This window comes from Meriones unguiculatus, chromosome 8, assembly GCF_030254825.1.
Source record: "Meriones unguiculatus strain TT.TT164.6M chromosome 8, Bangor_MerUng_6.1, whole genome shotgun sequence".
In the NCBI taxonomy this organism is placed as follows: domain Eukaryota; kingdom Metazoa; phylum Chordata; class Mammalia; order Rodentia; family Muridae; genus Meriones; species Meriones unguiculatus.
Window position 1 is genome coordinate 77,408,884 of NC_083356.1, and position 17,351 is coordinate 77,426,234.

General features: G+C 44.5%; 1 protein-coding gene across 2 annotated transcripts in view; it reads right to left on the reverse strand.

The window, feature by feature from the left end:
* C5 (complement C5) overlaps positions 1–17,351 on the reverse strand; it is an 85,121-nt gene that overhangs the window by 37,082 nt on the left and 30,688 nt on the right. For both annotated transcript variants that reach the window (XM_060390017.1, XM_060390018.1), the window contains exons 10-22: positions 16,603–16,718; positions 16,332–16,517; positions 15,015–15,218; positions 13,020–13,229; positions 12,745–12,894; positions 11,657–11,786; positions 9,469–9,540; positions 7,984–8,181; positions 5,719–5,809; positions 4,046–4,119; positions 3,285–3,424; positions 1,821–2,048; positions 1,159–1,219 (exon numbers count right to left, since the gene is read on the reverse strand). In XM_060390017.1, the coding sequence (XP_060246000.1) occupies positions 1,159–1,219; positions 1,821–2,048; positions 3,285–3,424; positions 4,046–4,119; positions 5,719–5,809; positions 7,984–8,181; positions 9,469–9,540; positions 11,657–11,786; positions 12,745–12,894; positions 13,020–13,229; positions 15,015–15,218; positions 16,332–16,517; positions 16,603–16,718 (1,860 nt within the window). The remainder of the gene's footprint in view (positions 1–1,158; positions 1,220–1,820; positions 2,049–3,284; positions 3,425–4,045; positions 4,120–5,718; positions 5,810–7,983; positions 8,182–9,468; positions 9,541–11,656; positions 11,787–12,744; positions 12,895–13,019; positions 13,230–15,014; positions 15,219–16,331; positions 16,518–16,602; positions 16,719–17,351) is intronic.

A 17,351-nucleotide genomic window follows, 5' to 3' on the forward strand; every position in this document is an offset into this window, starting at 1 on the left:
CAGTATGAAAATTTCAGAATAAATGAAAATGTTATTAAAATATGCTACCACCCCCCAAACGTATTATTTGTCACTGTACTGCCAGCCAAGCTTCCACCAAGCCAGCTAAGTGCAGGGCTACGTTGCATTCTCCCAGGAGTCTTGTATGCAGGTTTGTTTTTATCGTTTTAATTCTGTACAGGGATAGTACAGCTAGTGCCGAGCCCCAAGGCTAATGGCTGGACTCATCAAAGTCACTACAGTGAGGATTCAGCTCTAGAGCGTAGTGTCGTTCCTGGCAAGAGGAAGATGCTATATATAAATTCTGAGATTTCATGGATGAAATATTTGGCTCTGGCAAAGCTATAAGAGCATTCCTCAAGAAACGTCTTCATTATTTAACCCTGGATAAGCCCTGAAGATACCGTGTTAAATTAGTGAAGGCGTTTAGGGAATTCAAAGGATGACAGAGCATAGAGTTTATGGAGCATAGTACTTATGCGCCACTGAGCAAGGCCCAGCCTTTCTGTGTTGCATTTACAGAGGGGTGACCCTGCTTTCAAAGGTTTTTTTGTTTTTGTTTTTGTTTTTGAGGGTAACAAAATTGTGGACCAAGAACCTGAGTACAGTGCTGTAACAATTTATCAAGGGCTGTAGTAGCTGGAAACAGCTGCCAGCAGAGCCCATTCTAACTTTCAGAGACATGCCTGTACTTAGCCCAGGAAGCTCTTGTCTTGAGAAGAGTCACATTATCTCAGGTGAAGAAGAAGAGACCGCAGCAGCCAAGGGGGCTTTCTGAGAGACTCCTCAGAATGGTGTTTCTAACGCTGCTTTTTAATTACGAGTGGCTTGTTTCCAGGTGTTCTTTCTACAGAGGCGTTTCTAATGAAACACTGTGTCATTGTTGTGATGACAATGTCATGATGACTGTCTCCAGTGCAGGGGATGAGTCATGTTGCAATGTGCTGGCATTGTAATGCTCCGGGAGTGTGGTTAATAGGGTTATGTTGGGCTGCAGTCACACTGATCCCAGCCAGCCAGGGTAGTGCTGTAAGTAAGACAGGGACATTTCTGGTCCTATAGACTGAACCCTCTAAGAAGAGGTTTGTTACATTCAAGTTACATTTAAATTCTGTGACTGAGAGATGACACATAAAAATCGAAATCTTTTTTTCCTACCATAAATTCCCTTGGGGTCCAGAGTAACGCCAGCGTAGCTTTCCCTTTTGACCCCTTCTGGCTAAAGAGAAAGAAGAAAGCATTCTGTCAAGGGCAGAATTACATCTATAAGACATGAATCCCTTGGCTCAAGTTTCCTCCAGACCACTTTGCCAAATTAAAAAAATAAGAATAAATAAAAATACCCCTTTTCTGAAATGGCAGACTTGATATAAATACTTCCGTGCGTACTCAGTAGTTAGCCTGACATCTTGCACATGAATTTAAAGATTCGCTTTCTGAATGGAGTGGCAGGGGTCACCCAGAAGGTGTGTGTCAAATAGCAAAACCTGGGAAACTCTGGGCTTGGGCCTTATTGGGGACTTTTCTTTTCCTTTGTGCCTTTTTTGGTGCTCTTATTTTCTGCAGCAAGCCAGTGTCATTCTCCTGTTCAATATTTTTATGCATAATTTCAGATTAATGTCAGAGCTGTAAGAGTAACACCAAAATACGTGGGAGAGCTTCCTTCAGAGTTCTCAGCAGTTGCTGTGCTCTGGTGACATCACCATTTCTCTCCCTTGCTTCTGCCCCCAAACATAACTATTGACCCAAACTGGTGACAGCACTCCTCCCCCCCACCCCCAGGAACAAAGACATTTTTAAAAAAGCCACAGTTTTCTTACCACTACCCGTAATGTTTTTACTAAGACTTCTCTCCCAAGTGAAGTCTCCAGCGAGAAGTTGATGGAGTGGAGTCCGATCTCCAGAGGAAGGAGGCTGAACGTCACCAGGTGACTGGAAGAGCCCTCTATTCGCTGCCACTCACACCTGGAGGACTTGGAGATCTGGTGGCCAGCCGCTGAGCTTCCTGACATGCAGATCCCCTCCACGGCGGACATTTTAACACAGAACTGAAATGCAAGGGGCGAAAAGCTGCATCAGCACATGCCATCACTTCAGCCATATTTAAAAGCAAAAAAAAAAAAAAAATCTAAGTATGTTTACCCTGACCTATGCTGGTCTGGAGACAAGCTCTCCCCCAGTTTGTTAGCAGCGTCAGCGTAAGCCCTCTGGTTCTAAGGCATGGTGGAAGGCTCATTTCAGATTCCCTACAAGCTACTGTGGGTCACAGTGATGTCACGGGGTGTCTAAAAGCTTGGCGCTAGCTCAGAATGGTGACACCTTCCTTAGGGTGCTGCCCAGCCAATTGTGTCACAGCTACTGTCATTTCTTTGTTTGTGCTACTATGATGTGATTGTTTTGTTTTCCCCATCCCAACCCCCTCCCAAAAAGGAGAGAGCATGATCAAATTCCCAGGGGTCAGCCCCTTAAAGAAAACTTAAGTCCTTCCCAACTGCACCCCTCCAGGAGCCAGAGTTGTGGAGGGCTGCACTCCAGCATCCACATCACAATCTTAAAGAGTTTTCTTCAGTGCCTTTCTGTGTAGGCTGCTTTTGGGGAGGTGGGGTGAGGGAAGGGGTTGCCATGGAAGCCTTCTGTGTCCCTTTTCTCAACTGTGAGTCTGCAGTCACCAGAGCCATAGTAAACGCAGCTTCCTTGCCCTTTGTAGTCAGCAGGAGCGAGGAGCATGGCCAACCCCTCGTTTTCTTCTGCAGCCGCCTTCGCCACGGTGCCTTTCTCCTGTTCACAGGATCTTCTCTGGCAGCTTCCGTTTCATCTACAACGTCTGTCTTCTCCGAAAAAGGTTTCTTTGCTAGTTAGGTTCCACATTTAAGCGATGTAACAGTCTCATGTCAACTGATGCCATTTTCAAGTACTTAAAAGTATTGAAAAAGTTACAGATTGGCATCCTTAAAAAGCTTAAGATGAAAAATTTTAAACGCTGATTTGAAAGTGTGCCAATGGAATACACAGTTTCTTTTAAAACATTAGAGAACACATTAAAAAAAAAAAACTTGGGGGAGGGAACCGCTGAAATACTCAGACCTAAGAATAAAATTATATATTCAAAAATATAGATTTGTGAACTGTGTTGGGTTCCTGTCTTCACATCTTGTGATTGTGATGAAACCAGTCAGCCTGTTTCCAATTAGCTGTAGGGGTGGAAGCGTGTGTGTGTGTGTGTGGGGGGAGTATTCCAATGACATTTCTCTCTTTATTATAATATGCCATAAAGCACTACTCACCATTGTCCCAGAGGTCCTATAATTGTAAACTGTTCCTTTTAATTGGATGTGTTCCCCTCGTACAACAGAGTATGGTATGTTCATCTCCAGGAAGACATCTTTAAACACTTTAGCCTTGAGTGTATCAGCAACACATATACCTTCATCCCAAGGGAAAAGCAGGGTAGGGTCATGTTAGGGAATTCTTATCACATTTTATTGGTACTAATAAAACTGGTCACGTTTGCTTTCTTTAAAAATATATTTCATTTGTTTGCCAAACATTGAATTCTCTTTGAAACGTGAGAATGCTTACTAGCTAGAGTACCAACTAATTTTAGGTATTTTTTTTTTGTTGACTCCATTTAATGACTATAACATTTTGATTGTGGAGACTAGGATTTTGTAAAAGCAACAACAAAAAATTAAACAAATGAACGTAATCCAGCAATTCATAAAGTATCTGCATTAGGCCATTTCCCAGGGACATCAGCCCAGAAGGGAAGACATAGATGAGTTTCTAACTCCCTCAAGCTCAGAGTCACTGTCAAAAGTGAAAGAAAGTATGTATTTGATCACAGCATTACAGTTGGCAGCTAGTAGAAGAAAAGAAGAAAATTGTAGATTCAAAGTTGCAGGTACTCTTTTGAACTCTTTTGAAAAGAGAGAAAATTTAAAATTTTGCCTCCTATCATTGGTGAACTGAACTCACAGTAACAGGGAACTACATCTCGGTGAATGAGGTCACTGCTGAAATGAGCATGTGACTCTGGGTTTCTTACCACTGTCTGAGATGCCAACACCTTGAATTTCCCAGGTCGTCAGTGAGTCAGGCAGCGCGACCTGCAGCTGTTTTCTGGAAGTTCAAACGTTGGTATTTGTGATGGTTAATATCACCAACTTGACAAGATCTAGAACACTCACAGACAGAGCTCTGGCTGTACCCATGGCGGGCTTCCTGATTCGGTTAGTCTCTGGGTATGCCTGTGAACTATTTTTTGATTGGTCAGTCAAGGAGTGAAGATCCGCCTTAAACGTGGGCAATGCCTTTCCCTAGGCTTCGGTCCTGAATTGCAGAGAGAAGCGAGCAGAACTGGAGCATTTGTTGTACAAGCTCCTGCCACCAAGACTTCCTCACGGTTGGACTGAATCTTAGAACTGTGAGCTACAATTAACCCAACCTGTCAGGTATTTTATCACAGAAGCAGGAACAGAAACAAACCTAATATTCAACTAGAGTGAAACAGTAGAGTTGACGACATTACTTCAGCTATTAAGAAAAAGCTCATCCAGAAAAATACATTCAGCATCTGCCCCACCCATCTCAGGTTTACGGACGTTGCACCTGAGGAGTGAGTATTGGAAACGAGAAGGACACCTTTGAAATACTGCCCTAGCAGAGCATATAATACAAAGAAAGCTACCTTCCCTGTCACTGTGTGCTAAAATACAGGGGTAAGGTACTGAATTGTAACACTGCTTGTAGCAAATCGGTGTAACTAAAACCTGCTGGCTGTGGCTAAGCCTGTGTGTTTACTGTAGCTGTGGCCCACTGATGCTTCATCGGGCGCAGTATCCAGTACTGAGTACGTGTGCAAGCTGTGTGTGTAAGCTGTGCTCCGGTTGCACCGCAGTGTAGTGGAAGAAAGTTATGTAAAGGAGTTGCACGTCAGTGTAACCACTCTACCGACCAAGATGGCTTTGAAGGACTCTATTCAACGCGTTCATATCTGTGTCTCTACAAGCAGGACCCTAGGCCAGGCCCTGGATGTAAAACAGAGATCTGAAAGTCAGGTTTTGCTTTGGCGGTACCGACTTTAGAGAAGAAGGCAGCTAAGGGACAGGCTACCGTCATACCACTTGATTCCTGCAACAGGGGTCACTGGGAGTAGTCGTTAATCCAGTCGTGGTCTGGGGCAGGACAGTCCTGGGATGTTTTACTAGACTGGCTCAACAAGGAGCAATGTTGGGCGGCGTGGACAACGCTGTGGTAGGAGGATTTACAATGGGAAGGACCAGATGCACAGGAAGGGTACCGAGGCTCGTCACTAGTGCAAAGCCAGTGGCGGCCAGCCTACGAGTGATGAGGTGGGGCTCAGGGATTTTCCGCAGGGAGGCTTCTCATTAAAATTAAAACTCTAATAAATATAATTCCACTTTTGTGTTGTTTGTTTTACACACAGATACTTTTGGCTGAAAATAATTGTCCAGTATGGTACATAGCACATAGCTGTGTACAGTAAATGCATACCAAATAAAGTAGTGCCCTTCTTTACTAATAATTAATGTTGCCCTGGTCTCAGTTCTCAGACAGAAGTGCACTAAACAACATTTAAAAACAAAACAAAATTGAACTCAATAGTGGAATTAACTTTAGGGAAATTAGAAATATCCAGATTTTTGGCAATAGTACTTGAATTTCCCATATCTTTCCCCAGAGGACCATCACAGATACCTGTTGTTAACACGATGAACTTCCCATAGCCAGCTCTCTGGAAAGTAGCTCCGAATTTCTGCCTTCATCACTGGTAACAGGGTCTTTATGTCTAGGGAAAATATATTTAGTTATAGAAACCAATATTAATTCTGTTTATGGGTGAACTGTTAAGTAAAACCATTAACTGATGACCTTTCAAAAAAGGTCAGTAAGGCATTATTCAATGGTTTCAAAACTGAGCTTTTAAATCTTAGAATACTTCTGCCTACTGGCACTGATGAAAGAGCAAAGAAATATCTGAGAATTTGTTTCCTGTTGAGTGTTTGTCTTTCTGAGATTAAACAGAACATCACTGAGTCTATAAGGTTATCTGTTACAGGATATTTGATCCCATTGTGATCCCTGAGATTGTGAACTGTAAAAACCTGTCTTTTGTTTGGTGTGGCTCAGCCCTAACACACACCTTTAGTTCAGGAACTTTGTTTATTGTAAACAGGTGATTCTTGTGTGGCTTAGCCCTAGCACACACCTTTAATCCAAGAGCTTTCTGCACACAGGATTTAATAAAGTTAACTCTATGTCAAAAGGTGGAGCAAGTAACTAGCTGACAGGATTAACAGAAAGGAGGGACTTTGACAGAAGAATATTTAAAACATCATGGATAAGAAGGGTGCTTTAGCTCTCTAACTCTTTGGCTCTTTGGAGCTTTAGCTCTTTGGCTTATTAGTGTTAGGCTTTCTTTTCCTGGACTGTCAGGTGAGCTTTCAGGCTTTTCTTCCTGGGCCTTCATCTGAGCCAGCAAGCTTTTGACCTTTTAAATTAAATTAAATTAAATTAAATTTTAGCTTTTGGCTTTTTCATCCTAAGATGTGAGCTGAGAAGGAGGGTCGGCTGAGTGCTTTTCTGCCTCTCTGAGCTAGGAGGTTTTCACTCCAGCATCTGGCTCTTCACTGGTAGAATCAAACAGTTGGGATTTTCATTTTTTATAACAACAGTTATTTGCAATTTTGTGGTTTTGACAATTAGAGTCATATCATAAAACATGCAAGTTTTCTGCAATATCTGTCATAATCGGTAATTTCTATTTTTTTAAATAGAAATTTAAATAATGCTCCATTCAAGACGCATTAATAGGGACCTGTGGATCTACCACCAAGTCTCAGAAACATAGAAAACCAACCCATACCAGGGTCTAGCCAGGCCAGGCATGGAGCCATACACAGCCTGGTGGTCCTGAAGACTGGTGGGGACAGCGGGGAGGCCAAGCTGTCTAGAACTGGACTCAGCAGGGAGCAAGGACTGCAGAAAGTGGGCACCACAGAACTGAAGCCGATTGGAAGATGCTAGTTGAAAAACTGGGCAATGAAAAAAAATGTGGCCAGGAATGAGGGTAGCATACACCTATAATCCCAGTACTCAGGGAGGCAGACGCAGGCAGATCTCTGTGAGTTCAAGGCAAGCCTGGTCTAGAAAGCAAGTCCAGGACAGCAAACGCTACACAGAGAAACCATGTCTCGAAAAACAAATAAAACAAAAACCAAAACCAAAATGTGTGTACTAGAATTTTCATCAGAATGACACTTGGAGAAGGTGAAACTAGGAGACAACTCAGTTGTATATGGTTATGCTAAAATGATCCCTAATAGCATGAATTTAAAAAATTGCAATACCATTTATGTCTGTACAAGGAATCCATTGAACTAGACAATACTTAGGATACACAGCTAAGCAAAACTGAATAAAAAGGGGAGATGCCATTTTGCTTTTGCTTTTTCTCCTAAAAATGATGCATAAATGAAGGTCCTCAAAGTTTTGAAAACAGAAAATTTTACAGATTCTAAATCACATTGTTGGCTGAAACGGAAATAAGTCTTCCAGTCACAAGCAAACTTAATGTTTTGCTCAATTTAGAAGTCTTTTGCTGTATTTGGTCAGTGTAAACACAAACTTCATTTTCAATGGTTATAATATAAAAGAAGCATAGAATTTTAGAGTTCAGGGAATAATGGGGTTAATGGCTCCTACTTGCGGCTCACAGGATAAATCATCACTCAAGCTTTGGGGGTGATTGGCTTTAGAGTTACACCGGATCCGGATCCAGACTTGACTGGGAACTGTACCCGTGCAAATCCCCAAGAACAGCAGAAATACTTGAGTGCACACGAGTTACCATTTCTACTTCCAGTTTTTACAAAAGCTTCAGAGCTGCCTTTCTTAACAGCCTTAATTTACACAAAAATTCCCCATATCTGATAGAGTTCTGGTAGAAAAACTCATACTTACGGATCCTGCCCAACTGCGTATTCTTATGGTTGCCTTCTTGCCGGATCTTGGTGGCGAGGGTGCAACACTCGTTGAAGGCCCTGACACAGTTTGGGCCTATGGTCACCCGGACAAGTCGCTGTGCGCAGCTTTCGTAGTCATTAAGTCGGGCTCCATCGTAACAGCATTTCTTTGGCACGCGGTGTTTGTATTTAGCAGCTGAAATGGTGTCAACACGCTACCCTTATCATGCACAACCATAACATCTCAGATCTAGAACTCTCCAGGGATGTTTGGTTCCTCTGATCAGGTCCCCCTCCACTCAGCAGCCCCAGCTGGCTGACCAAGCAGCCTTCCCTTGGGTGCTGTGGCCTCGGCAGGCAGTCCATTCCAACACACACTGTGTGGTTGATGGCCTCCGGCCACTAAGCTAAGTACTAACTTTCCAAAGACTCCAGCACAACAAAATAAATATCCAAGAGACCTTGATGTGTTTGAAGGTGGCTATTGTTATTACACGGTAACTGGATATCTTACTCATTCTAACATTTTCCTGATATGGTTTGTAGACTTTCACTTCGCTAGGGTATCATGATGTCATGTAAGTACTCACCTTGGAAAAGCATCAAATGGATGAACTTGTCCAGCTGACCCTTCCTAGTGCATATTTTTTACGTGTTAACATGTAAAATAATTTATTAAAAACTAATAAGTAAGTGAGATTCAGTTTTGTTACCAAAAGGTGGTTAATTATTATATTACCATCTAAATAACTTTCATAATCTGCATTTTATAAAGAATAATCTGAGTCAGTGGTTCTCAACTTTCCTAATGTTGCAACCCTTTAAAACAGTTCCTCTTGTTATGGTGTCATTTTTGTTGCTATGTCATAACTGTAATTTTGCTACTGTTATGAATCATAATATAAACATCTGTGTTTTCCATTGGTCTTAGGTGATCCATGTGAAAGGGCTGTTTGATCCCCAAAGGGATCACGACCCACAGGTTGAGAAACACTGAGACAAGTGCTATTAACTGTTAGATATATAAAAGAAGCAGGTTTCTGGTTAATCATGGACTTGGTCAGAGTAGAGTCAAAGAACATGATTTTAATTACTAGGTGATGTTTGTAGAAAGAAAACAGCTGTGACAAATAAAAGTCAATATTTTTTAGTTTTTAGAGGTAGGAATGCCTCCTTTTCACTCCAAGTAGGGAACTGAACCCAGGGCCTGTGTGTGCTTGGTGAGAGCTACATTGAGCTGTATCTCCAGCCACAGTGATACGAAAAGAAAAGAGGGGTAGTCTCTGAGGAGCTTAAGACTACGGCCAGTGAAATAAGGGCTTTGTTCGGAATAAATTTCCTGAAAGGGATGACCTAGGCCTCCACACACCTCTTTTTTTTTAAGCCATTCTTTTGGAATTGGGGCAGGTTCTACAGTGTTTCATCATCTACAGCTTTTGATATGATCGTAATATTTTCCAGTCACAAGGAACTTTCAGAATACCTTGTTCTTCTATTTTCTGCTGTAGGAGCTGCAGGTCTCTTTTTGGCCTGAGAATTTCTTTACATGGTCCATCTGTTTAGAAAGAGACAGAGACATAGAATGCAGGAAAAAGGACACAAAAATCTAAAAAGTAAGCTTCGTAGAAATGAAGTATTTGAAGGACCCCCAGTGTTCATTTAGCAAGCCTGCATTGAGCCTGATTTGGATTAGGCTTGGCTGCATGGGTACGCGCCAGCTTCTCTGCATGCATGCATGCTGTGGTTGTGGGATTCCCAACAGTGGGAGCGGGGCTGTCTCTGACTCTTTTGCCTGCTCCTGGGAACCTTTTCCCCCTACTGGGTTGCCTCTGCTAGTCTTGATAAGAGGGATTGTGGCCAGTCCCATTACACCTTGTTATACCATGTTCAGTTAGTGTCACCGGGAGTCCTGCTTGCTTCTGAAGGAAAAAGGAGAAGCAGTGGATCTGGGGAAGAGAGGAGGTGGAGGGTATCTGGGAGAAGTGGAGGGAGGTGATGCTGCGATTGGGGAGTATTGTATGAGAGGAGAATAAATAACAAGAAAAAAAAAACATATTAGGCTCTGTGTGTCACACCTTTGAACACGATGTGACTCATCAGATCCAGCCTCACAGCTGGTTTGTTTTATGATCTTGGTTTTGAGTATGGCTGCCTTTTGGATCCATTGATTACAACGGACTACCTAAACATTTAGAGGAAGCCAGTTTTTTGTTGAGTTACCATTTTCTCTTCTAATTATTTTGAATGTTTATTCATGTATGCAGGCGTGCATGTGGAGGTCAAAGGACAGCCTTCGGCAGACGGCTCTCACCTTCTACAATATGGGTTCCAAAGATGGAACTCAGGTCTTAAGTTTTGCAAACACGCGTGTCCACTCTGCCACCTTGCTGGTCCCTATTTCTCTTATTTGTTCCTTGAGCTACATTATTATAAATATGAGGGTGAATATCATGGTATCAAGTAAAATTGTGAACGTTTTAAAACTTCAGGAAGAAGGTCATGGCGTATGATGCCTGCTCTGAAAGAGGCGAGACAAGATATATAAACGTAAGGACATGCAGCGATGTGATTTAATGGTTACGACGTAAGAGAACCATAGAATTTTAGAACTCAAAGATAAAGTGGATTATCCAATGTAAGGGTCTTCACTCCTGAAGGATAAACAGATCCAGTTCCTAAAAGGTCCTCTGTGGCAGTCACTGGAGAAGCCGTGATTAATTCTGTACGGAGAAGAAACCGCACAGAGGAGATGGTTCGTTCCCCTGTGAGACAAGGGCCTCTCTGTGTTTTCCAGGCTGGCCTCAAACTCAGTCCTCCTGCCTCAGCCTCCTGAGCGGCGGGGGTCTGCAGATGTGTACCTCACGCTGCACCTGCGTGTGAGGTAATTCTTATTCTAGCTTGCACAGGCTTAGGAGGGGAGTGCGGTCTCCGTGGATAAAGGTACACGCTAACACGGTCGGTGCCAGCCGATAGCTACATGTACGGCTAGGGAGAGCACGGGGGAGAGAGGTGGAAAGGGCCAGGAAGAAGCTCATGGGAGGCTTTTAGTACTACACTAAAGGATTTGTGTTTCATCTTGAAAGGCAACGAGACACTGTAAGAAAATTTTTTGGCGTGTGTATAGTGTGAGGGTGCGCACATGCATGTTGGTACGTGTGCTGTTTCATGCAGAGGCCAAAGGTGTCAGGAGTTTTCCCCAATTACTCGCCACCTTGTCTTTAATTAATTAACTAATTAATTCATTAGAGGTCTATAGATATTTGGCCTGTGTGTTTGTACGTGCACCAAGTATATGCCTGATGACTGTAGTGATCAGGAAAGGGCATCAGATCCCCTGAAACTGGGGTTGCGGATGGTTGTGAGCTGCCATGCTTGTCCTGGGAAGTTGAGCTGGGGTCCTCTGGAAGCAGCCAGTGCTCTTAGCCTGTGAGCCAGCCCGCCAGTCCCTCCACCTCACTTTTTGAGACACTGTCTCGCTGAACCTGGAGGTCTCTGGCTGGCCAGACTGGCTTAGCTAGTGAGCTCCGGGCATCTGCTCTTCTCCCCACACCCAGATGTGTGCCCCCAGTGAAACATCTCAAGGAGACGTGCAGAGTCATGGCGGTCCTAGGAGGTGGGGTAAACACGAGGTCAGGGAGGGGCACCTCGGTGACAAGGATGCTAACTCTTACCGTGGTACTGGGAGTCATCTGCGTTCGCATTGGTGAGGAAGGTAAGGCCGGCTAGGTGGAACACGTCTGCATTGTCACGGCCACCGCCTGCCCCGCAGCCCAGGTCACGCTTATCGAAAGCTTGGAACACCTGTTCGGAAAGGGGAACCACTCAGCTTACTCCTCCAAGGGAATAAAGACGTCAGTCATTACACAGCGTCAGCAAATCTGTGAATGCTAAATGACCAAAGACCGCCCTCCCCAACGTCGTCTCTTTGGTTGTATTTATGAAGACCTTCCTATTTAAGATCGACCAAGAATGAAGCCTCAGCAAATAGAATGGATGAGGAGAATCTTAGGAATTGTCCTAGCGCACATACTATACAGAACACACAAATACATGTTATCTATAACATCATGTCTGTGTAGCAGAGCGTATTAGATGTATGTGTGAGTCAGTGTGGGAAAGGATGAGGGAATGAACTAACAGACGCTAATTTTCATTCGAAAGAAAAAGTTCAGATTCTACGTGGGGAAGGGCTATAGGTTTATTCTGGCTTTAATTTTGACTCAGAAATGTCCTTTCTTCTCTAAATGTTTTTAGAGTCACAGATTCTTGGTTCTCTCTGCCTCTCCAAAAAGACTCAAGCCTGGAAGCATTGGCTGAATGTGGTGGAACTGGATGGGAATGTGTAGGCTCTGAGCTTCCAAATTCTTTCTCCTAAATTCAGATTTCACGGAGCGTGAGAACAAGCAAGCAAACAGAGGCAGCAAATTTCCTAGTTCCCTTTCTGGGTTCCCTTGTGCTCCTTCTGTAACCACCACCACCCCTGACCCCAATCAAACTCCCTCAATGGAGGAGTGTAGCTCCCACAATCCCATCTGCTTATGGTGCTTCCATCCACGTTGAGAAGGCCTAAAAGGATGGCCACCCTGGGCTTTAGGGACAGATATGAGGACGGCCTACCTTCTTCATAAGAAACTCTTATGTTGAGGGTATTGTAGAAAAGCAGGCCAGGGCCCCCTTCTTTCCTCCCGGACAGCCTGCCCCAGTGGCCATACTTTGTGAAGCTATCCCACCCCATGGTCGCCACGGACGTGCACCTTACTCTTTGCATGGGCCTTTTGGGTCTTTCCTGGACTCCATACACGGCGCTGTCCACCACTGAAAGCGCCACCCAGGAGTCTGCCTCCGCTGCCATGTCAAGAGACACGCTTTGGCCTGGAGAATACGTGTCCGCATCTGAAGACAGATGAACCTGAAAGGTCATTTGAGAAAGAAAAAAAGATCGCTTATATGTGACAAAACCAACCAAAGGCACCTGCTTTGGCCCACCTCCATCACCTACGAGAGAGCCGAGTGGCGATGCCATGTGTGTCTTACCTGGAGCTGGTTGCCACACTTCTCTTCAATGTTTATCCAGACCGAATCAGCCACTAACTCTGCTGTCTCCTCTCCTGTGACTATGTAATAGACCAGGAGTCGCGCTGAAGGAACCATCTTCTGTGTGACCGGGATGTTTATATTTTGGTAAGATGAATAGAGAAGCTTCTCTTTTGTGCCGTACTGTACAATTTTTCCCTTGGATAAAACCTGAAAGTAAACAGCAGCATCAACAAAACAGAAATGGAATGTGTACTCCAGGAGGCAGTTTGGAACTGGAGCAAATAATTACATCAAAAAGGAGGGAAATTAACCTATGTTTCTATTGTTTGTTGGGTTACTAAAATTCTTTAAGTCTTGCAACACACCAGTGACACAGGAATGTTTGTGTTCACTGTAGAAACTGAGGCTCAGGTAGGTAAAGCACTCAGCACACAGGGAGAGGGCCAGAGTTCAAGTCCAGAATCCACATACAGCAGGAATAGCAGGTGCCAGGAATCCTAGCACTCAGGAGGCAGAAACAGGATCCCTAGTGGCCGGCGAGCTGGGTAGCAGGATTAGCTGACCAATAAGTTCTGGGTTCAGGGAGAGACTGTGCCTCAGTGAATAAAGAGGAGAGTGATCAAGGAAGGCATTTGAGAGCAACTTGATATCAACTCTAGGCTTTCATACACACACACACACACACACACACGTATGCAGGTGTATGTATGTGTTTACACATGCCTGCATACTTGCTCTCATGTACACATGAACTCACACACAGGCATGTATAACACACACACGGAGAAAAAGAAGGCAGCTGGGGCTCAGGACCTATCTCTAAAGGTCATACTGATTTTAGTTCGAAACCTCACAATAGGAAATTAGAAAGCTGTATTTGAAGCTAGACCCATTTGAACTCTTAAGCTCACCAAAACCTCCGTTGTCTTGTTGATTTAAAAATCCAACAGACAAGCAAGTAGCTCATAATAGATAACCCTTTTCTGGGAGATATGTTTTAAAGTCCTGGATTAGATTCTAAATGGGGCAGGGGGAGGCTTAGAGTTAAAAATAAGTAACATGAAACTAAAATGCCTGCAAAGATTCTTTGATTTGTCCCTAGATAGCAGGATGGCACACAGCCTATGCAGCCTGTAAACAGTTCCCCTAACTCTTTAAATCAATTTAAGCATCTTTATGATCCTCGTGTTTCTTTTTTTTTAATTATTTTTTAATATATTTATTTATTATTTATACAATGTTCTGCCTGCACGTGTGCTTGTGAACCAGAAGAACGCATCAGATCTCACTATAGATGGTTGTGAGCCACCATGTGGTTGCTGGGAATTGAACTCAGGACCTTTGGAAGAACAGCCAGTGTTCTTAACCTCTGAGCCATCTCTCCAGCCCCGATCCTCGTGTTTCTAAGTCTCCTAAAGAACATTCAAAAACTTACTACCTATTTGCCCCAGGGCACTGGAATAATTTATTCCATCTCCTTGGCACCTGTTAGGCAGCCTTTGAACCCTCTTTCGGAGGCTGTACAGCATTAGTAACTGATGTGTCTCTTAGACTAGAAACAGGATAATGTATTCCATTCTTACCAGCAGGATTTGGGTCCCCTGTTATGTCAATGAAATACACACACACACACACACACACACACACACACACACACACACGAATTAGGGATAGATAAGTAATTTTGAGCTGTGAAATAGAATGAGGTGATATCCAAGACTGGAGGTCTTGGATGGACTCATTGGATAGGAAACCAGGAGTCCTCAGCTCAAGTCACTGTCTTCCCCCTCTCAAGTCTGTGGATGTGTTGTCTTGTAGCCTCTCATCCCCCCACTTTGAAATCATCATGAGACTCATGCCTGCCTCCATGTTTTGATTATGTGCTTGTATGAACTCGGAAAGACACATGTGAAAGTCACTATGACGTTTCTCTGCCGAAACGACAGTGTCCCGGGTGGGGCAAGGATGGGGATCATTCATCACTGTGCTTACCAAGTAATTGTAGTGAGTTATTTTGTCAATATATGGGCTCTTGGGGGTGACGATAATATTCAGATATTCTCCCACAAGCATGGGCTTGTAGTTTTCAGTCCAAGCGATATAAATGTAACTTTGGCTGAGAGACGAGTATGCAGTTGCTTCGTACTCTTCGCTGGCTTGGTTTTCTTCTGGAAGTTCTGGGGCATCAGTTTTGACCTGGAGAGGAAAATTTCAAAAGCCCACGTGGAATGTGTGTAATGGTTTCTGAAAGACATATCTTTTAAATCCATTGTCTCTTCAAGTTCCTAAATCTCACAATGCTGGCGGCTAGAGAGAAGAAGCGGCTTCATCATTCCAGTGTTTGTTTGTGTAGTTGGGGTATCAACCATAGATAACTGTCAGTAACCCTAGAGAGTCTATGGGAAACCCTGAGGGGTGGGGAGGGCATGGGGGGAGCCTGATGAAGCTAAGAGAAGGAGGTTCCAAGCCAGGAATGTGGGCACTCTTCCTGAAATATCCTCGTGGGCTGGAGACCTCCTCTAGGGGATGAGATGACCCAGGGGTGGGAGAAATGACAGGGAGGCAGCGGAGTGACGGGAGTGACGGGAGCATCGGAGCTAAGAATGCGTAGCATAGTGGCTGCCTGACCCAGTTCTGGTGGAAGAGCTGGGATGTATCGGTTCACATCCCATCGCCATCTCTTACTAATTCCAGATACACCATCCAGTCAAAAGGGAGGCTAGACGCTTTCCCTTGGTAGCTCCAAGACGGCAAAGATAATAGTCTCAGGTCATGGTACTGATCAAATGTGTCTTTCATTAAGGCTCTTAGCACAGTGCTCTTAATGAGGGCTCTGTAGATGCCAGTGAATGTAAGCTTCAGCCAGTGACCCGATTATCCTGATAAGGGCTCGGTAGGTGCCAGTGGAGGCTAGTGTCAGCTGGTGTCAGCCATGTTATTAGCTGACTCGGATTTTATTTGGGAACTTAAATTCCTTTTTTTTTTTTTTGGTGGGGAGAGAAGATGATGACGTGAGCTTTAAAAGAGAATAGGTTATGCATCAGGGGGAAAGGAGGGAGGGCTTTCACATCTGACTTTCCAGTGACACTGAAAAGATAAAATAAACCTGTGTTGGAAGAGGATAGCGCCACCCCTGGGCTCCATGGTTGGGCTACTCCGGCTCCTCTGCATTCTGATACAATCTTTTCGGTATAAATGGAAATAGTTAATTTCCAAACCCAAAGAAAAATTTTTGACAGTCCCCCCGCTTCAAGGCCCATTCGCTACATCAGCAGACTGTAGGCAATGGGGGAAGAAGATTTGGCTCACGTTAAACCTCAGCGCCGTCACTTCAGACGGAAGGTTCACCACGAACGAAGCCACTCCGTCGCTGGCGTGTGTGACGCTCCTCTTTGGTTCCAAGTCAGATGTCTCTTGGTTCACGTCCACTGTTTGTGCCATCAGGGTTACGGGGACCCCTCCTACCAGCTGATCAAGTGAGTCCTTAACCTGTACCTGTGTGCCAGAACAGCTCAGATGGATTCCAGCAGTTCCGTCTCAAAGCGGCTCTTTCCTCTCTCCCTCCTTTAGCCTCACCTACCTTGATGGAAAATGGAATCCCCGGCTTCAAGAAAAGAGGAGTAGCCACCAAGTTCAATGTGTAGGGAGAGAGGACATATCTGATGCCTGGGATTTCTGCCTCCTCCGAAAACCCACCTACAAGGGCAGCAAGCACTGTGTTAACGTTTCCGGAACGGTGATGGTGGTCTAGGTGATGCCGGTCTGGTCTCGGTGCCACAGCTCATTCATCCCTCGACCCGTTCCTGCCTTCATTCACTGGCCAACCGTAAGTGGCCTGTGGTTCCTGAGGGTGAGTGCAGGCAGGAGGCAGGACCTTCTGCAGCCTGCGTAGAAAGATGCCCGCTTCCCACCGTGGGAGTCAGGCTGCAGCATAGGACTAGGGGATTTGAAAGAGGAAAGCTCCCTTTAGCAGTGGCTGGAGGCTCAGATGAATGTGTACAGAGGATCGAGGACAGAGGCAGGGAACGTGCAGACTGAGCCTCCATAGGTGTCCAAGTTAGACCACTGGGACGTGGAGACAACTAGAGACGAATCAGCTTGATACAGAGTGCTTAAAGAGCACAATACCATTACCTGGCGGCTTAAGATTAAATAACATTAAGGATAATACAGAAGCCTGTAGTTTCCTTAACCTCCTTTCCAGCTTTTCATCCCTATTTCCCCTGTGCCAGACCAGGCCATCTGCTGTCCTGGGAAATCCGGCTCCACTCTCTGCACTTTTTTTTTTTTCTGGCCTCCCTGTGGAAGGGACCCTGCTTTACTCTATCC